We start from the raw sequence: 22,236 nt of genomic DNA on the forward strand, positions 1-22,236 counted from the left end.
GTATTTACAAACGCATATGCATATGATTCTAAGATTTTAAAAATGATAAATTAAATATTAATAGTTTTTTAGTCCTTAAAAATTATGTTATCCGCAAAACTATAAAAGTTTATCATAGCGTTTATAACCTTCAAAATGCTGTCTCTAAATAAATAATGTTGAATTGTGCAATGTATAGTTGTCTGCGCCTGATCTATTGCGATGAACAAACAATTTGATCGGCACATTCCGTCCATGATGATTACTAATGTGTAAAAAAATTTAACTGCCGTTACTAAACACTTATATTAGTTTAAACCAACTCACTAACTCCGGTGCAAAGCAACGAGCCGCCACTAGTAAATCTATAAAATGAGAATGTTTTCTTAAAAATAGCTCTTAGATCCTAGTACTTAAATTTAGAGTACATTTTTTCATAAATAAATCAAATCAGATTATTAATGATATTCAAAAAATTTTTCAGCGAAATTTTTTTGCGATTTACCAAATACTGAAATATAAGTTTTAAGGAGTTCAACTAATATCGAAAAGTAGTAAAGATATTTCAACTTATATGATTTATAATGTGGAAGACGATTTAGTTTAATTCGTTTGGTGTCGCTACAATATTGGCTCTGATATATACTGTAATTCATGATAACTGTAGAATTTGGGCAAAGTACACGTCTAAATGGACGTCAATCAAAAATAACTCCAATTTTTTTCGTTTTAAATATATAGATCGGCACTGACGTCAACATTATGTAATGACCAAAAAAGGAAAAGACCTTTCATATATAGTTTGGAGTCCTATTGTACAACATTTTAATTTTAACTTTCTTTTTATTTTTAAGAAAAAAAAAGACGAAAAATATGTCTAATCAATTTTTTTCGAAATTAAGTCAAAATTACATTGAATTATTAGAAGACGATGAATATTATGATATTACGATTGAAGTTGGTGAGGACCCTAATGTAAAAATCTTCCGTGCTCATATGAGTATTCTATGTTGCCGTTCTCCGTATTTACGAAGAACTTTGACTTCTAATAAAAAGTATAAAGATAATACTTTAGTTCACATCAAGTTACCAAATATATCACCGGAAATCTTTCAAATTATTTTAAAGTAGGTTTGCATACAAATAATACATTATAATACCAGCAAATTTTATTCATATTTAAATTCAAACTTAACATTTTTAATTTAGATATATTTATGGTGGTATTTTCCCATTGAATGGGCGAGATGATTCAGAAATTATTAAGGTTATGTTGGCTGCGGATGAATTTCTTCTTCAGGAACTTGTTGATTATATACAAAATTATTTAATTGAAAATAAATCCGAATGGATGGAACAGAATTTTGAACTTATTCATCGAACAAGTTTTCAATCAGATTCTTTATTACAACTTCAACAATTTTGTACAGATTTTATGGTGAAATCTCCAGAGAAAATATTCAAATCATTTGATTTCACTTCACTTCCTGAGAAATCTTTAGTTCAACTTATTAAAAGGGACGATTTACAAATGAAGGAGATTGAGGTTTGGGAACATGTATTAAAATGGGGTCTCGCACAAAATCCTACACTCCTTCCAGATCCTAATACTTGGTCAGATGATGATTTCAAAACAATGGCGAATACATTACAACATTGTTTATCTTTAATTAGATTCTTTAGTTTATCATCTAAAGAATTTTTACAAAATGTTCGTCCTTATAAAAACCTTTTAAAACGTAAACTTTACGAAACTTTGTTAAATTTTCATTTGGATCCTGACTTTAATTCAACTGACAATATTTTACTTCCTAGAAATCCTAAAATTGATGGAATTATTGATTCAAAAATTGTAAATAATTTAGATATTATTTCAACAATTTCAAGATCTATTGTTGATGTTAATAGCAAAATTTCACATGTCAGAAAATTTCATTTACCGTACAATTTTCAATTATTATTAAGAGGAAGCCGAGATGGCTTTACTCCTGAAAAATTTCACGAATTATGTGATAATATATCTCATACCGTTACATTTATTAAAGTAAAAGGAACAGATGAAATTCTTGGAGGATATAGTCCGTTAATATGGAGAAGTTCTTTTAGTGGTTGGGGTAGAACTAAAGATAGTTTTATTTTTTCTTTCAAAAATAATGATATCAAAGATGCAATTATTAGTAATATAAAAGATACAGATTGTGCAATATATTATGATAGTAATAGTGGTCCGCGTTTTGGTGATGATATTATCATGCATGCTTCTTGTGGGTATGGCACAGATTACAATGATATTCGTTGTAAAAAGGCGCGTTATGAAAAAAAGATAAAAGATACCGTGCATAATTTTTCCATTGATGATTATGAAGTATTTCAAATAGTAAAGAGATAAATGCAGTATTATCAAATAAGTTGTATAGATCTTATTTGAAATGATACTTTTATTATTTAATATGTTTCACTTAATAAAAATTATATTTGCGAAATCTTTTAACTCGACTTTAAATTAACATTTCATTTATAAATTAACGTTTCATTTGTAAATTAGATTATTATTATACCTAATAAATTATTTCTAAAATTCCATTTAGGAAAAAAAAAATATAATGCTGCATTATAGTGTTACTTATTAAAAGTATTATAATATTTTTTTTCTATATTTCTTTTTATAAACAGAATACTTCGCTAAATTTAAGAAAATACATATATACATTCATTTTTTGTTAGTAACACGTACAGTATTTCTTTATTAGTAATAATAAATAAGATTAAAACAAAGATTAAAACAAACCTTTAAAGTTTGATAACATCGTAAATTCGTTAATGAATCATGATATCGTAATTGTTTCAATTTAGGGCAACACGTCGGGTATGTGTGACAGAAATTTTCTCACATATACGAAAAATTAATAGAATGAATCCTCAATACTAACAAAAACCGGTATTAACCGAAGATATTTACTACTATTACTTTGAAATTACTTTGGGAATTTATTAATTGAAGGGCGCAGTATTATATTTAGTTTAAGTGTATAAAATTTTAAAGTAATATACCGTAATTGTGAAATGTTACATTGTTAAAAGTGTGACATCCGTAATGATGTAAAACTATTCTTGTGTTCATATTTATTTTTAGATTTAGGAAAGGGAATTAAGATTGAGGAATTACTAAACTAAGAAAAGAGACTGAAGATCGAAAAAGAGAAGGTTGATATGTACGAAAATGAGTAAAATTTGAAAAAGTCAAAATTTATTTGATTTTGTCGAAATAAAAAAAAAAAGGAAAATTCAAAACACAGAATTATTTTTACAAAAATCGTTTTAGTATAAAAAGAGAAAATATTTGATTAATGAAAAGGGATTTTGGAGGAAAAACTCTTTCTGCTGATCCTTTGTACCAAAATTTCAGACGAAAGGAAAAATTTAAATTTTTATTATACAAATAAACAATATACATAAAAATGTCGGCAGAAAAGCTAACAAAAGAACAAGAGTTTGTAATAACTCACATAGAAAGCTTTATAAGGAGTTTTGCGGGACTGGAGTTAGAATATTTAGGAGACTTTTACGACGCAGACTCAAAGAACGAGACTTTTAAACTATCAGACGCAGAAGTGAAAAACTTTCCTGAACATACATCTGGATATACACCAGGGAAATTTCCAACGACATATATCTCCAAAAGATGTAAGAATAAGAGGAATACAAATATTCTTTTCGCCTCTATTTTTACTATCAAGTTGGGAGCGGTATACCTCAAAGAAATTTTGGAAAACATTTACCGTGAGAATTTTTCAGAAGGCGCAGCAGACAAACAACCAATTGAACCTACCGATTGGCCACAAGAAAAGCGCAATCTATTACGATCAATTGAAGACAAAGATATTTTTCTGGCAGAGTTCGATGAAAGATTAAAAGAAACAAAAGAGGAATTATCAGCTGCAAATAATCAAATTAGGAAAGATGAAGAACAAATAATATCGCTGAAAAATGATTTAAAGATAGAGAGAGAACGAATAAAATCTCTAGAAAATGAGGTGATTAAGTTAGAAAAATTAGAGAAGAATAAGACAACGAGTGAGATTACTAATTCAAGTAAGCAGAAAAGTAAAGCAAAGACAAATGATCGACGCAGAAAATCCAAAAAAAAGAAATCATCGACACAAGAAATTAAAAAGGGGAAGATCACCGAAATTCCGGTTAAAACAACTTCCGATGATAAATATTTGGATGATCATTTTGCCGCACAATCACGTGATCTGAAATTTTACGACTTTCCTGCTTACTGGAAAGATGAAATGATCTATGAAATGATGAAGAAGGTTGGGTATATAGAAAGACTAGAAGTTAAATGGAATTACAAATACAAAACCATTCGAGCTAGAATTCGCTTAACAAAAGAAATGGAAGAAAAATTTCAACAAGGCGGATCAAATATAGCGCTAACAAAAAACGATCGAATGTATTTTTTCAGGATGTTTGATGCAAAACTAGATAGTTCAGTGATCAAAAGAAGATATGGATGGCAAGCATACAGAAAACTAGATAAAGAAGAAATAGAGAAGAAGGATGATGAAATAATCAAAGACTATAATAAAACCTTCGGTGGTCATTTTGCAAAATTAATCAAAATAAACAAGATCAAATATATTTTGATTTACTTCAACAATGAAAACGATCTAATGAAGGCAATTTATAAGTCAACAATGGAAGAAGATCTAGGAAAAGGTTTAAAAATAAAGTTACAAGACGAACTGATCGGAGAAAAAGGGACGTACAAGCGAACAACAGGTATAAACAGATTTAAAGTACCAGCACAAACAAACAAAAAAGACAAGTTTGTAGATGCTAGATCTGATATTCTTTCAACAATACCAAGAATGAAAGAAGAACACCAAGCACTTGACGACTAAACAATAATTTCAGCGAAAGATTGGACAAAATAAAAAGAAATCAAGCTTGCCAGAAGAGAAGAATAGAAGTAAGGACGAAAAAGATGAGATTAACAAAATAAAAAACGCGTAGTGACAACGCAAGGACAAAGAGAAGATTCTGACGACGAATAAACAAATTTGTCTAGAAATTATTTTACAAAATCAAGGTTTCTTTTCGAATCAAATTTGGATCTACCGAAAATAAGATGACTAAATAGAGAATTTTAGGCGATATTTGAGGATTTTCATAAATAGTATAGTTTCAGATTAGAAATTTTCTTGATGTCAAAAATTTTTTTGAAAATTTTTTATTTTTACAATTTTATCTTTTAAGTATTTTTAGAATTTAGTAAAAGTCTCCTTTGTTTTGAAAATATGAAAATTACAAAAACATAGTAAAAGTAGTATAGTAATGTAGTTTTTTTTTAGGAAAACAATATTAATTTTAAATCAAACACAAAATTTAGTTAGATTTTAAATTTTAATACAGATACGATGACTTAGTTATAGAGAGTAGGAAGATTTTTTTTTCTTTCTTCGCTCTAGGTGCTTTTGTATTTAGTTATCAGATCATTTATGATCGTATATAATTAATAAAGCGCATTACTATTTAAAAAAAAAGGGGGGATTTTGGAGAATTCTAAATTTTTTTTTTAGTATTACATTATTATATTAACCAAGCATTATATTAGTTATTACCCGTGATCCCAAAATGCGGTGCTGTATCACTTCATTAAAAATACGGTGATTTTTTTCTTTAAAATCGTAAATGTGTGACATCCCTTACATTTTTACTATTTTACTATTTTAACTTATAATAAACCGAAATCTGCCATTTCTCTATACTAAATTTACTCATTATAAATAGAAAAAATCATTTGTTTATTCAATTTTATTTAAGAAAAAGTTGGATTTAAAAATTAATTTATTTTAACGAAGCTTATGAGATCAACAATTTGTATATTTATAAGTTGAAATCATTTCTTTTTACATTAACATTCACTTAAAAGATCTTTTAAAAGCATGTCAAACTCCCCCATAAAAATAACCTCTTGTTAATTATATTAAATTAAAATTACGTAGTACAGCAGAAAAATTAAAGTAAATCCATTGATAAAATGAGATGCAATTTTCAAATCATCTACTTTCCAATATGAAAGCGTCACTTGCATGTAACTATCATGTGGCTATTATCACATACTAGGATATCAACAGTATGTCTATTATGATAAACATTTTTTTAATTACCATGGCGCTGTCAAATGTATAGACCGAACAACTGGGCAATAAAAAACTATTATGCTAAAAAAATTTGACCGGTTACACTACCTCCCGTCTTCCAAAATCATTAAATAGTATGTGATTTTTTTTTTACATACTTTTTATAAATTCTTAATTATTATTATAATTTCATATATTTTTATGATATTTAAATTTTATTTTCCTTTTATATATTTAAATAGTTTGATTTTCATTATTATAATTCATTGTATTGATTTTATGACTAGAACGGTCACAATTCACAAATCGTATACCATTCGTGAAAATAAATATAACGACAAATAAAAGAAATTCCAATTTGATTAAATAATGATTTCTGTTTTTATTAATTATTAAATATTATAAACATTCGGCACTCTGACCCGCATTAAATGCCTAATTTTTACTATAAAATATATAAAATACTATATTTTAATATATGATAATTGTTTAATGTGTTATCTTATTATAATAACGCAGTTTAGAGAAAATACAATGTACTCTTTTAATCTATACGACTACAAAATTATGGTTAGTTTGATCGGATGATTCATTTAAATTTCTAACAGCTGCTGCTTCTTTTTCCTTTTTTCTACATGCATAAGCTGAAATTATTAAAGCAGAGTACACCTAATATCATAATAGAAAATAAATATATTTTTAGTTCATAAAAAATAATTTTTTTCTTAAAAAAAAAAAATATTAAATTAATACGTACCGTCAAAAGAACTTCAAAAACAATTTCGTATGGTGCTAATCTACATAAATACGAATTTTGTCCTTTTGCACATCCGAAAACTATTGAATTAATAATTACTGCTATACCTATTATAACTTCAATTACTGTCACGATTAAACCAAATGTAGAGTATAACTTCAACATTCTATACGTTTTCTAAATAAAATTATGTTAAGTTTTAGCTTAATTTCACTCTAAAAAGAGAAAATTCTTTAATTTCTTCCAATACATACCGAAAAAATTACAGCATACAACCCAAATGCTGTTCCGAGCGTGACAAATGCATTAAGGACTATCATTATGATAACAGATGTAAAGGTAATAGAGTATTCCTCTGCTGAAATAATTATTTTATATTCTTTTTAAAAAAAAAAAAAATAATTTTGAGCGAATGATTAAAATAAAGGACTTACAAACTTCTTTTAATTCTTTATCCTGCATATACAGTTTAAGGCTCAAAACTCTGAATATAATTAAGAATAAAGCTACGAACTTTTAAAATGACATAAAAAAAATAAAAAAAATAATTTTGAATGTATTATTAATATAAAATTCAATTGCTATTGAACTTGATAGAAAAAATTGTGGAAATTTACAAGCCAAAATAATGATATAATTATAACACCAGCTTTCAACGGAATGCAGAAACAACATTTAGTTATTTGTAAACCCATTTTTTTTTTATTGTCTGTTATTAGTCGAAATGTATTTTCTTGAGGAATTTTTTTCGAAAATGTTGCATTTATATACCCATATAAATCGAAATAAACTTAATAAACTTCTAAACTTACTACTAGAAAGTAACAATAAAGTATTAACATATGTGAATTGTCTTACAAAAATATCTCGGCCCGAATCGGTCAGTTACAAAGATTACTCCGATAAATCAATAATAAAAAAATTATTTCTTTCAACTTATTATAATTCATTAGATAAATTATTACCTAAAATAGAACAATTTATTAATGCGCATTTAATATTGTTTTAATTTTGATTGAGTTTTCAAATCCACGACTATAAAACTAGATGAGATCTACTAAATTTGGAATTAAAGGAAATGCCAATTGGTAGCTTAATAAACTAATTCTCTTTGAAAACGGAATTTATAATCCTTGTGATTGAGATAATGAAGATCAATTTTAGTAAACAAAGTATATATATGTTAATTGTCAATTATACAGTTATACTCGTAGCCGAAACCCCCCTAGTTTCGACCTAGTTTTGGTTTCGGATTCGGACAGATTAGTCATTTCCCGAAACCAAAACAGGACCCCCGAGCAATACTGAATAGGTAAACGCAAAATAACCATGAAAATCTTTCCTTTTTTAGATAATTTTCGATAATGTTGGTCGGAATTTTATTACTTATTTTAGTGGCTGACTGACATTATTATAATCCCGGCCCTGAAAATGTGTAGGGGCCATAGTACCCGGGTATCTTGCAAATTTCGGAGGTTTGGTCCCCTTATTACGCGAATTTTTACTATTAATAGAGGGTGTTTAAAACTTATAAAATAATTAGGGTATAATTGCACGTCACACAAGATATTTGTTGGATTATTTAAATAATAAATCAACAAAGAATGTGACTTCTCCTTATTCTCTTACACTAATGGTATAATCTATTAAGGACTTAATTAAATTTTTTAGTTAAAAGTTGATCTGTTCTTTAAAGAGGGCATCTTATTAGCAAGATATGGGAATGTTTTGGCTCCAGAACGTGAAGATTTTATACTGAGGTATTAATAACCAAAGAAGTGGATGATAATGAAATTTAAAATTCACAGTTATAACTTTTTTTTATTATAGTAAATAAGTAGTAAATAGTAATTTAATTTTTACAATTTAGCATTTTAGCGCACTAATAATAATAATGCATAAATTTGATAATTAATTAATTAATAAATAATAATATCTGCTGTAATAAAAATAAATGTATGTTATTTATGTTATTAAAAAATGGTTTTGTAATTTTTGGACTTTCAGCCTATATAAAGTTTCGGCAAGGGTTTCGGGATAGCTAAAGTGGGTAAGTGACTCTGCAGCACCATATAGTTTTCTATGAAGTGACCATACAGATGGTGGTTGTATGGTATACTTGTAGTGACCATACATACGGCCCTATGAAAAAAAATTTCTTTAAAATATACTTAAAATGTACTTATATATTTTAAAATATATCTAAAATGTACTTAAAATTTTTAAATGTACTTATAATATACTTAAAATTGCAATTTTAAGTATATTTAAAGTATAAAATTTTATACTTAAATTACATTTAAAATATACTTAATTGCAATTTAAATATAATTTAAGTATAATTTAAGTGCAAAATTTTATACTTTAAATATACTTAAAATTGCAATTTTAAGTATATTTTAAGTATATTTTAAAAATGTTAAGTATATTTTAGGTATATTTTAAAAATATATAAGTATATTTTAAGTATATTTTAAAAAATACATAAGTATATTTTAAGTACATTTTAAAGAATTTTTTTTTTATAGGGCGGTAGTGACCAAATTGGTATACCTCGGCCACTCTTATGCTCATGACTACCTACGGAATAACAGAGACTAGGTAACCTTCGTCTCAACATCCAAACCTACTCACCCGCGATGATGGTTACTTCTGATCTTGTTACAATATTATATAATTATCAGGATTTATTAATTTATTTAATTTATTGTAAAAGTCATGACAAAATATTTTATTAAATTTATTAACACCCTTTTATTAATTAAATAATCAAATACGTTTAATGAAAAAAAATCGGATTTAGGTTCCTTAATTTCTATAAAAAATCAGGTTCTTTTAGGATTCTTTAATTTTTTTTTTTTAATAAATGGGGTTTTTTTTGTTAATAAATTATCTGTTCATATTCAACGTATCAAAATAAATTGATGAGAATCATGCAATAAAAAATTTTTGAACGATATATAATAACAGCGGAAACACCAGGAAATCGGTAAATCTTGATTTGCGAAAAAAAAAAAAATATTCAATCATGAAATCATGAACATTAAAAATCTATTAAGACGCTTTTGGTTAATAAAAATTCCATATTAGGAAACATAACGATCTATGATGTAATGATGTAAAGTCGTACTATCACATGCACGAAACAAAGCAAAAAAAAATGATCAACATGATGAAAAGTTCATGAAAAAATCGTCTTGAAACAATTTAAACATGATGAAGTTATCATGAACCATTGAACCATGATGAAAAATCATGATTTTTTTTTTCAACCTTTTTTAGACTATATCAAATTTCCTGAGCAATTTGGGTACCATAAACAAAGCTGCGGTACAACCAGCAAATTCATTCTTTAACGGTTTAAATCACTTTCTCGGTGTTACGGAGTAATGATTTTTTAAAAAGGGGACCCGTTCACATTATCGACAATCATATTACCGACAATCATTTTACCGACACTCATATTACTGACACTCATTTTACCGACACTCATTTTACTATCAACACTTACAGTATTTATTACTATTTCACTACCCACTTCAGTTATGAAAATTAAAATACATATTTAATATAAAGGAATTTACCATAATATATAAAATAAAAAATTGATTAATATATAAGTATTAGTTATTTGATAGGGGGGTTAGAATATCACCGAACTGCGAAGCAGTTCGGATGATATTTTAACACTCCTATCAAATAACTGTGTTATCCTGCAGCCGCTGATGATCATACTATATTAAACTATTTTTGGTTTAGCGCGTCCTTTTAGCCTTTTTTAAACTATTTCTGCTTATAAATACAATATTAAACTATTTCCAGTTTAACACGACGCGTCTTTTTAACCTTTTTTAAACTACTTCCTCTCTTTTTCTTCATTTATTTATTTCTTTCACTTATATTCAAATAAAATGCCACGATTAGGTTCAAAAAATAAGGTATTATTCATTATTGCTTTATTTTTCTTTCTTTATAATAACATTTTGTATTGTCTTTTTTTAGGAAAAACTAGAAGAGACCACTACTCCAGTAAAAGACAAGGTTGACTTTTATCGTGAATTTTCAAAAGTAAAAAATACAGTTAAGGTAACAGATATACGGATAGGCTTACTAGAGAAGTTTCGAGATGAACAGTTATATATAGGAAAGATTCAGGAAGTGGAATCTGAACAAGATTTAATTGAACAATTATGCTCTTTTTTTGCTAATATGAAGAAGAAAGATGGTGCTGACTATTCTGTTAATTCTATTAGAGCTTCTCTTGCAGCTGTTAATCGTTTTCTTCAAGAAAAATCAAGAATTAAAAATATTGATTTATATAATGATTCTCGTTTTAAAGCTATAAAAGAAGTTGTTGATGGAAAAATTAGATTTTTATCTAAAAATGGGAAAGGTGAAACTAAAGGAGCAGATTCACTAGAAGCTAACGAAATTACCAAATATTAAATCATAGATTATTAGATGGTACCACACCTGAAAGATTATTGAGAAGAGTGTTCTTTATCAATGCAATATATCTATGGCTTCGTGGAGGAGAACATGCATTATTTAATGGAACTGATTTTGTTAAATGTGATGATGGTGGATACAATGTTTTTATTTATTGTTCCAAAAACAACCAACGTGGTCTTACTGAAAATAGGAAAGGCAGACAAATTGGTTTTAGCAAATCATCCAGAAGTTACTCCATTTCTTGATAAATATTTATCATCACGTCCCTATGGTGCAGATCCTGATTTCTACCTTCAGGAAGTTGAAGAAGAATTTGGTAATATATTTAATAGTAATAGTAATATTTATAAATATTTATTAATAAAAATTAATACACTTTATTATTTTAGCTTTGAAAATGGGAATTTGGTATAAACCAAAACACGTAGGATTCAGAAGATTAAATTCATTTTTAAATGAAATTTGCAAAATTACTGGCATTAACTTTAGTGGTAGGAAAATCACTAACCATTCTGGGCGACGTGCACTTATCCAAAATTGTGAAAAAATGGGCATTCCTAAAGAAGAAATAAAATTACTTTCTCGCCACCACTCTGATGCTGGATTATTATCATACACTTTACCTCCCGATGATAAAAAAGATGAGATTATTAGAAAATTTATGGATTAAATTCATGGAAAACCAACTTTAGGTATAGAATTTATTCAATTATCATAATTACTTAATGTTTTAACTAAATATATTAAATATCTGATTTTTATTTATTAGATAAGGCGAAAGTACCAGATATATTAAATGGTCAAGTTTCATATAATGAACAAGTAATTGGAAAAGAAAACAATAATATTAAAACTGCAAAAGAAGGTAATATTTTATTTATTAATATGTTTTATTTTGTAACTTATTAATTTGTCTAATTTATTTTTTTAGTATTTTACGAAAATCAACAAAATTCTCTAAAAAAGCCATTAGATTTAACTGACATAAATCAACAATTAGAAATTTCAATGAATATTGATCAATTTAAAGAGTTATTTAATTGCGGTTTAATTTCCAAGCTTAAAGGAAAGGTTAATTTGTCATAGCAAATTTATTATAAATTAAAATAGTATCTATATTTGCGGTATAATATTTAGTACATGATATTTAGTACATGATATTTATGATATTTAGTATGATATTAAGTATGATATTTAGTACATGGTATTTAGTATTTGAAAAAATATCAATAATAATTATGCTATCGTAGTTTATTTATAGCTTAATAAAAAAATATCAGCACGCATGATCCTATTTGGCTGTAGGATAACAAAATGTAAAATACTATGATATTTATATATACTGATAAAATAACTTAAATTTAATATTCAATTTTATCAATTTTATTTTTTAAAAAATTTATTTCAGCTTCATAATATATTGTACTTAAAATTGTTCTTAATAATTTTTATATAATTTGCTTTTTTTGTAACTTAAAAATAATTATTATTTTGTCGGTAAAATGATTGTCGGTAATATGATTGCCGGTAATGTGAACCAGACCTTTATTTTGAGGTTATGTATTTACAGTATATGTAAATAATACCATGTTTAGTGTCGCAATACATGGAATAAAATATTTAAACCAATTTATCTTTTATCCGTCCTTCATATCTATTATTGATTTTTGAGTGTTAAACTATTCATTAATTTTTGCATAAATTATAATAGTAACAAACTAGATGTAACCCGTCACGTTGCGGCGGGAATGATACTTGCCCATCAAGTAAGAGAGTAATAAAGAGAGTAATAATAACACACATCTCCCATCACTCCTCTTCATCTTCTCATCAATTCTTTACGTCTCCCATCACTCCTTTTTACTTCCCATCACTCTCCCATCACTCCTCTTCGTCTCCCATCACTCCTTTTTACCTCCCATCACTCCTCTCACTTCTTTTCGTTTCCCATCACTACTTTTCATCTCTCATCATGTCCCATTTATCCTTTTTGCTTCCTATCACTTCTCATTACTCTTTTTTTCTCTTTCATCTTCTATTACTTTCCATTACTCCATTGTTATTTCATTTTTTTATTAGCATCTTTTCCTTGGTCATTGTAATTTATTTATCTTTTTATTTATTGTTATTGTTTAAATACAGTGATTTTTTTCTTTAAAATCATAAATGTGTGGCTTAAATTTTAATATTTGCAAATAAAATTTTATCAAATAAGATTATTTTGAATAAATATGCAAAAAAATTTTTTTTATAAATATCTTCGCAATAAAATTTAAGTTTAACCGATCAAAATAGCCAAGTTAAAAAATCAGCCATCAGCCGACTAATAATTTGTACATCATGTGACATATTTGAAAAAAAACCCAGGCGGTGATCGCCCAGGCGACAGTTAGCAATCCTCCCAAAAAAATATTTCACAATCCCCCAAAAATGAATTATAAAAATCTATTGCTATGAAAAAAAATTTCCCCAATTATAACAATCTATTGTCATGAAAAAATCATCCCCAATTATAACAATCTATTGTCATAAAAAAACATTTTTCCATAGACCGATCTATTGTTACAAAAAATAAACAAGTAAATTATTTCAGTCTATTTATATTGAGCCTAAAAAATAATTAGGGAAAATATTACTAATAATAATAAGAATCGGAAAAAAAGGCAATTACCGTGGTGCCACAGCGTCAATCCGATCACCGATCTGAATCTAAATGGTTTAAATGGTTTAAGAATGTGGTTCGGGAAAAAAACTCGATTTGAAAAAAAAAAGCCAATCCGAAAAACGAAAGTGAAAAAAGAATTTTTGGATTGGAAAAAAAACCAACTCGAAAAAAGAAAAAGGTTTTAAAGAATTCGAAAAAAAACCGAAAAAAAAATAACACTAAAGAAAATTTGAAAAAAAAACGAAAAATAAAATTTGGGGGAAAAGAAAAAGGATAAAGAAAGAAATCGGAAAAAAAAGGAACCCGTAAAAAAAAATAAGTACTGAAAAAAATTCTGAAAAAAAAAGGATAATAATCCGGTCCAAAAAGACTGAAAAAAAAAAATTAATAATATGGTCTAAAAAAAGACCGAAAAAAATAATAATATAAAAAAAATCGGTCTTAAAAGACCAAACAATAGGATTATTTATAAAAAAAAAATTTTCAGTTCGGGAAAAAAAACCAAAAAAATTCTCGGGTTGGAAAAAAAACCAAACCGAAAAAGAAAGAGGAAAAAAAAATGAAAATTTTTTAAAAAAAGGAAAAAAAAAGGAAAAAAGGTGGTTCGAAAAAGAAAAGAGGAAAGAACCGAAAGTAAAAGATCGATTCAAAGAAAAAAAAGAGAAAATTAAAAAAAGGGAACTGAAAGAATTTAAATCTGAAAAAAAAATAAATCGGTAATCTAAAAATTCTGATTCAAATTTCATTAACCGGAATTGGATTATTAGATATACAACATTACTTGCTGATCAAGCGGGTCTTAGCTATAAAGAATACGGATCAGCAATTCAAAATTAATTTATACAGGCTAATCTAAACGTTACGATTACACAATGTATTTTTTTAGTTATAGAATATGTGCAAACTTCTAAAAAAATCGTAAATCTTACATTTTTTATAATGTCGGGTGGTAAACTACCTTTTTTGGACACGACCTGCAGCAAAAAATTTTGTAACCTTCATATAATATTTCGAGTCTTTTTATACCTTTATATTATGGGCTTATCTACAGTCACAACCCGATATAACGAAGTAGGCGTCTGGGCCGATCAGACCTTCGTAATAGAATAATTCGGTAACACCATAACAAATTCTTCATTATATTATAACGAAGAATTCGGTATCATATATAGTGAATATTTTTTACATTTTACTAAATATTCGTTAAATTTTTAATAACAAAAATTTTTTATAATAGATTATTTTTTTTTTCATATTTTTAATTAAGCATTTCGAAAAATATCATTTATTGAAAATCGTAAACACTACAAAAAAAAATTATACTATATATGCCGTTAAATTCCTAATTTAACAATGATTTTTGCTCATTTACTTTCGATAAAACTATCAATATTAATTTGCTTTGCAGAAATAAAACGTTGTCTCAAAGCTTCTTTCCTTAACTTCTTAATAAATTTCAATTCCTCCTTTTTCTTATCATAACTATCTTCCTGTTGCTCCAAATATAATATTACCTTATCATAAGTTTCAATTGCTTCACTATGAGTAACGAGAGGTAAGGGGTTCAAAAGTTCTTCCGCTTCCTTTTCTTGATTATCAGGAAGAACAACCTTCAAAATTTCATCATTAGATAAAATTTCTGTAGTAATTTCTGCACTATCATATTGAATATATTCATCGGCAGTAAAAGGGCTTTCAAAATCAAGCATATCAATTAACTCCTGAACCTCTCTTAGTTCCTTTATATGCGTATGATAAACTTGTGCATCAGGGTCATAGTCGTTTATATGAATTTCGTTTTCACTATTATATTTGGGCAAAATATCTGCTTTCAGCCAACAATTTTCAATTGTAGTTGATGTAACATTCTCCCATGCACGTGCAACATATTTGATGCACTTTTTGATGTCGATTTCAACAGGTTTGGTACCATATTCATTATAGTTGTCAAATACTTTAACTCGATTATGTAAATACAACTTCCGGTACTGTGCCTAATAAAAATTAATCATTTTCGTTATATAAAAATCTCATTATCAAATAACAGAAAATAATTAACTCACCTTAAAACTATTAATTATCCCTTGATCGCACGGTTGCAAGTGAGCCGTTGTATTTGGGGGTAAGAATTTTAAAGTGATATTTGTAAGATGTGTTGTTTCATATAGGGCATGACTTGGAGCATTATCAATAAGAAGGAGAATATTTCGACCTTGGTTCCTCATTTTACTGTCAAGCTTTTTAAGATATTGATTCCAAATCGACACTTGCATCCAGCTTTTTGAATTCCAATAATAATCAACTGGAAAAGTTTTTTTATCAAGATTTTTGAGGGCCCGGGGATTTTCATACTTATGTATTAATAATGGAGGCAATTTTTCACTACCAATTGCATTACAGGTAAGTAAAACAGTCACACGGTCTTTTGACTGTTTTGTTCCTGCAGTTGGACCATTAGATATTGTACGACTGGGCCGCATCTTCCAGAATAAACCCGTTTCATCGCAATTAAAAACATCTTTAGGGTCATAATCTTTTAAAGTTTGACGAATATCTTCACGCATTGCTTCAAGATCCTGAAGTGGTGCACTTGCAGCCTCCCCATGCATATTATATTGCTTAAGATTGTGACGCTTTTTAAAATTGTCTACCCACCCGTTTGATCCCTTAAATTTCTCTTCTTTACACAAATAGGCAAACTCTAACGCCTTAGTTGAAAGAATATTATCAGTAATAACAAGACCAGCTTGAAGAGCATTTTCTACCCAAAGAGTTAAAGCATCTTCAATAATAGGAAAAGGTATTTTTTTTTCACGCTTCAAACTAGCTTGATGAGAATTGTCATCTATAGCAAGCCAACGGTCTCTTGCTTTTAAGATATCACTAATCATTCCCTCACTTACATTATATTCTTTAGACAAGTCTATTTGCTTTAAAGAAGGCGTTGATATTTTTTTTAAACATATTTCTTTTTTTTGCGCAGCAGTAAGTGACCTTCGTTTATTTTTAGGGACGACTTCTTGATTTTTAGGGACTTCATTAAGTTGTTTTTTAGGGTTTACTTTTGGCATTTTCTTATAAGGAAACAAAATAAAAATCGCGAAACACGAAACACGAACATCTATCCATTATTAATTTTGTTATAAAGACTAGACAATATGTGAAATTACTATATTGAGAAGAATTTTTGTGTAAAATGAATGTCAAATTATCTTTTATAGTATCGCAAAAACCTTCGTTTTAATTAAAAAAAACTTCGTTGTAAAAAAATTTCGTTACAAAAGGGGTCATTTTTATATGCAAATTTGTATATTGTACTTCGTTAAACGTTATACTGCATTTAATTAATAAAATTCGGTATAATAAATTTTTTTTTATATGTAAAAATCTGTACCCAATTGAAGATCCGTTATATCGTATAATTCGTTTTATCAAAATTCGTTGTAAGGTGAGTTGACTGTATATTGCTTATCTATAGAGAAACTAGTATCAATTGGAAACTGATAAATATACTGCAGCGAGGTTATGAACCAAATTAGCATCATAACTTAAAGCAGTCTTAAAACAGTCATTTTTACTGAAATTATTTGTGAATTTAATGAAAAGAACAAAAGTGATTATTGGAATTTTAAAACTAAACAAAGGAACCGCAGTCTGCAGATACGAATGACTTAATAGCGATATGTAAAAAATTAAAAGTAATTTACTGTAATTTAACTTATCATAAGTAACAAAGATACTTTTAACGCTATTTGATATTTAATAAATGTCCGTTATCAAATGTACTTAATAATTATTCATAATGTTGGCGACGAAAAAATTACAGAAACTTCAAATGATAATTATTATTTCCCCTGATTTTGCATCAATTCTTGTCGTACAATTTGAGTAATATAATCTTTTAAGTTATTATTATCATTATTTTCAGGAATCGTAATTACTTCTTGTCCATGATTATAAGTATTCGTATCATTATGAACCTGGTTCTCATTTACAGAAATTGTAGTTGCCTCTTGTCCATTATTGTAACCCTCCGTATTATTATGACCTGGTACTAATAATATATTTTTATTTTTATTATAATTTTTAAACTTTTTGTATAAAAAGAAGAATCCAATTGTTAATAAGCTGCCACCAATCAGTGAACCTATTATTGCACCAACCATATTTGGAGTATTGCTGGTATTATTATTAGCAGCAGCAGAAGGAGAAGCAGTAGAAGCACTGCCATAAGAAAGAGCAGCAGCAGTAGCAGGAGCAGCACCACCAGGAGGAGCACCCCCGCCGATTAGTATAAGAGTACCTGCCATACCACCAGTTCCAGGTGTACAATGACCAGGAACACCACAAAAGAACCATGTTTTTCCACCAGCAGCATCATATGGAATAGGTATTGTCCATGTCTTAGGTGCCATAAATGCACCATCAGAAGTGAAAGCGTTAGGTTTTTCTGATTTTGCGCAGGCTGTTAACGAATCAGTTTCTATAACGCTATGTTTACCAGAAACCCAAGTGAAGACAACCTAGTAATATATTGAAATTTATCTGAATAAAAATAAATTATTTTAAGACAAAAAAAAAATAAATAAAAAGATTGTTATGCATACATTATCACCAGGTAGGGCCAATATTTTTGCTGGTTCGAAAACATTTTCTCCTTTTGCATTACCAACATTAACCATAACATCAGCTGCATGAACGTATATAATAAGTCCCAAAAGGAATAAATATACAGCAAAATTTTTATTCATTTTGATTGAATTTTTTTTTTGAAGGTATGAGAGAAAATTTTTTATTAAACAAAAATTTTTTATTTTCAATATATTTTCGTTGGAATGTTCTGTAAGGTTAATAAAAAACAAAGAGAAGTGTTATGTTACAATAGGGGTGCATTAGTGGTTGCGCCATGCACTCCCTGTGTGTGCGCGGTTTTATATGATCACGTGAAATTTATTTATACAGTTTACAGTAGGATCATCCACTCTATTAGCATTAGACATTAGTTTAATATTTATATTTGCTTCTAGAGAAAAGATTAATGGATATGTTAGCTGACATTTCTGTTTTCTTATCATTATGGTAGTGCTTTAAAAAAAAATTAAAACTTGAAAACACATAAATGCATGTGTATCAAGTCAATAATTATAAAGTATTTCATGTCAAAAGTTTGAAAGTCTAAGGCACACTGACTTTGACGCCAAAAAAAGTCTGTTACAATTGTTCGTTAAAAAAAAATTCACCCATTTTATTAAATTTGGTATTAAAAGCAATAAAAAAATATATATATTTTTTATTTTACAAAAAGTTCTCTTCCATTTTTTTTTAAAAAAAAAATGAAAAAAAAATTGGTTTTCAACATTTTCTTCGTTGTCTTTACCATTTAAAAGGGCAAAAAAAAAAATTTAATGTCACAAAAACCGAGATGGTTAGTTAATTTGGTTTCACAAAAACGTGATTGAGATTAAGCTCAAACTTTACTAATTGGACCGAACGATATTAGCCCTATCTGTCCTTTATATAAATAATTAAATAGAGTATATAGTAAATTAGTACAGTACAGTAATACAAATTAGTACGAACGCTCAAAAAAAATATTTTAATTTTTCCGTACTCAGACAGACCTTTAAAAATAATTTTCGATTTTCCATACTAATAATTTTACATCGTAACATCATGTGATCAAATTTGCACCTTTCCGGCGTCCCGTTCTTTTTTTATTTTTATCACACCAAGGTGACATCGTTCGACTGGTGATTTGGTTTACAGTTTTTTCTGAATTACTTCCGATTTTAGTATATAGTTTCTTTGTAATTTGTTCTGTAACTTTGTTAGTGTAACTTTGTTCGCTTTGAGAAATAAAAATAAAAATAAAAATAAAAATAAAATCCATAAACTTTTTTTTTGACTAAAAAAATTATTTTCCAGATCGTTTATCCCTGGGCTTTTTTGTTTGAATGCCAATCACAAAGATAAATTAAAACATTATTCACTTTCTTGTGATGTTCTTCTTGGCGGAAAAGTTTAATTTGATTTAATATTTTCTCTTTTATTTCTTGGAGTTGCGCTAGATTGGAGAATTTGTTAATATATGTATATTTTCACTCTTCATTAATTTTTGTTTTCTTCTCCCTTAAATGATCCCAACGTCAGAGTTTGGTTTTTCAGTTTGGATTTTTGCTTCGACTTCTACCGTTTTTATAAAAATCTTCAAAAACAATTCTTCATGGAAGAAATAACTTCTTGTCAATTCGACTAATCAAAGGATAAATGAACAATTGACAATTTAAGTTGAGCAGCCAATTTAATTACCTTGAGGATAATGTTTGATACGAAAATTTAAAGTACGAAAATATTTTAAACTTTCGTACGTACTAGTATAATTTTTATTGGATTGATTAAACGTACGTACAATCAAAATATGAGGGCGTACGACCAAACTTGCATCAACGTACAGTACTACTTTACTTATTGTCTAATTAAATAGATCTATTATACTGTACATTAAAGATAAATTAGATATATATTTTTATCTTAATACTTAAATAATAGTGTTTCGGAGGGTTCTTACTATTTTATTTATTAATGAATTTTGAAAAGAAAAAAGTAAATAAATAAATAAATAAACATAAATAAAAAAAAAATTAACAAAATGTACTTTATATTAAAATAATATTCGTTAAACAATGTACAGTACTTCCGGAAAATTCCATATATTTATAATAAGGTTTAAAAATTTTTTCATTTATTTTTCAGATATGATTAAGAATGATACTAATATCTACCAAGAATTTGCAAATACGTAGATATTACTCTTACTATAAAAAAAATTCAATTAAAAGTTTCGTTATTACGATTTATTAGTAACCGTTACTTTTTATATATTTTGTTCTAATTTTAAATTATTGTACCTTGAAATATAAATTATGTATTAAAAATCACAACACTTTAACTTATTGTAAAAAAAAATTTATTTGACTAACTAGGTAGTTTCGTATAATAGGTACTGCAGTTGCGTTGATGAGTAGCCGATGTTTAGTGTTAAGAATTAACATTAACAGGATGAGTTTTGGTCATCATTAAAATAATTAATTGAATTGATACACTTCGAAAAGTTGCTTATTAGTTAGCCAGTACATTTATCTATAGATCATTTATGAAAATGATGTTTTTTAAAATTCGCTGTTCGCCACGAAACATAAATTTATAGCTTTACCTATATTAAATGGTAAAGAGAAGAAATTAGTTTTGATAAAACTTCTGTCAAATATAGCAAGTTTATAAAGATGAACGAAAAAAAAGAAGGGGATAAAGAAGAGCCAAAATAAAAATGATGATGAGAAATGTAAAAAAGTAAGGGGAATGAAAATAAACAAATAAAAGTAAATGGAATGAAGAGGAACAAAGATTAATAATAAAAAACTACTACTCATGAAAAAAAAGAAAACTAGTTAATATCGTTTAAAGCAGAAATAATAAAGGATACAAAGGAAAAACGCGAAAAATAGGAAAAATGACAAAACAACAAAATAACCACCTTAAGAACCACGTATTGTCATGTGATTAGAGGGCGAATAATTTACCATAACTTTTTTCTAATAGGATAATATATTATAAATGTTACTATCTATTTTTAAATTGTCATAATTATAATATTTGTTAATTGATCAAATATTTCTAGTTTCATTAAATTTATTAATAAATATTGAAATTTATTAATACATTGGATTAATACTTTATTATTGTAATAAATATGATATGATATAATGTAACTATTTAAATAATAAAAGAAGAAATTTATACTGTGTATTTAAATTTTTTAACACTAATACAAGTTGAATCAAAAGAGATTTTATAATGACTTTTTTATTTTTACTCCAATAATTATTAAAGGATTAATTATTGCTTCTGTTGTAAAATGTGAATTTGCAGTACTTTTTAGCTAGTTCAATTATCAATACATTTTTTGTATAAAATTGTAAACATTAAGCTATAATTTGAGATCCATTTCATGTGTTCAGAGAACCATTTGATAAATAATACACTTGGTATAATGTCATTGTTGATTATTTTTCAATAAAAAGAAAATTTCTTTAGGCCAGACAAATTGGATTTACTGTTTAACAAGAGTTTTTATTAAAAAAAAAATTCTTTCTTTTTTTTTATAGGTTCGGGTGGGCTTCCGAAGAACGAAAACCTAAAGATAAAGATTCGTAAGTACGAATCTTTATATA

At 27.1% G+C, this 22,236-nt stretch overlaps 6 protein-coding genes across 6 annotated transcripts; 3 read left to right on the top strand and 3 right to left on the bottom strand.

Annotated features, from left to right (window-relative positions):
• Window positions 1-852: 852 nt before the first annotated feature.
• Window positions 853-2,464, top strand: OCT59_028505 (uncharacterized protein; the record flags this gene model as incomplete). The annotated part of the gene is made up of 3 exons (XM_066147335.1): window positions 853-1,106; window positions 1,189-1,246; window positions 1,517-2,464. The coding sequence occupies 3 exons, from the start codon at window positions 853-855 to the stop codon at window positions 2,366-2,368; spliced, it is 1,164 nt and encodes a 387-aa protein (XP_065994051.1). The 3' UTR covers window positions 2,369-2,464.
• Window positions 2,465-3,333: 869 nt separating this feature from the next.
• OCT59_028506 (uncharacterized protein) lies at window positions 3,334-5,287 on the top strand. Its single transcript, XM_025316662.2, has one exon. The coding sequence runs from the start codon at window positions 3,438-3,440 to the stop codon at window positions 4,887-4,889; it is 1,452 nt and encodes a 483-aa protein (XP_025179989.2). The 5' UTR covers window positions 3,334-3,437; the 3' UTR covers window positions 4,890-5,287.
• A 1,393-nt stretch (window positions 5,288-6,680) lies between these two features.
• On the bottom strand, window positions 6,681-7,208 carry OCT59_028507 (uncharacterized protein; the record flags this gene model as incomplete). The annotated part of the gene is made up of 3 exons (XM_025308446.2): window positions 6,681-6,800; window positions 6,889-7,065; window positions 7,143-7,208. 3 exons carry the CDS (start codon window positions 7,206-7,208, stop codon window positions 6,681-6,683), a joined length of 363 nt encoding a protein of 120 aa, XP_025179988.2.
• Window positions 7,209-10,799: 3,591 nt separating this feature from the next.
• On the top strand, window positions 10,800-12,426 carry OCT59_028508 (uncharacterized protein; the record flags this gene model as incomplete). The annotated part of the gene is made up of 7 exons (XM_025325690.1): window positions 10,800-10,826; window positions 10,891-11,281; window positions 11,350-11,469; window positions 11,531-11,656; window positions 11,730-11,831; window positions 12,110-12,205; window positions 12,272-12,426. 7 exons carry the CDS (start codon window positions 10,800-10,802, stop codon window positions 12,424-12,426), a joined length of 1,017 nt encoding a protein of 338 aa, XP_025179987.1.
• Window positions 12,427-15,369: 2,943 nt separating this feature from the next.
• Window positions 15,370-15,714, bottom strand: OCT59_028509 (uncharacterized protein; the record flags this gene model as incomplete). The annotated part of the gene is made up of 1 exon (XM_066147336.1): window positions 15,370-15,714. One exon carries the CDS (start codon window positions 15,712-15,714, stop codon window positions 15,370-15,372), a length of 345 nt encoding a protein of 114 aa, XP_065994052.1.
• Window positions 15,715-17,850: 2,136 nt separating this feature from the next.
• On the bottom strand, window positions 17,851-18,756 carry OCT59_028510 (uncharacterized protein; the record flags this gene model as incomplete). The annotated part of the gene is made up of 2 exons (XM_025331933.2): window positions 17,851-18,528; window positions 18,613-18,756. 2 exons carry the CDS (start codon window positions 18,754-18,756, stop codon window positions 17,851-17,853), a joined length of 822 nt encoding a protein of 273 aa, XP_025179986.1.
• Between the last annotated feature and the right edge of the window lie 3,480 nt (window positions 18,757-22,236).

Source organism: Rhizophagus irregularis, chromosome 8 (assembly GCF_026210795.1).
Source record: "Rhizophagus irregularis chromosome 8, complete sequence".
NCBI classification, from domain to species: Eukaryota; Fungi; Glomeromycota; class Glomeromycetes; order Glomerales; family Glomeraceae; genus Rhizophagus; species Rhizophagus irregularis.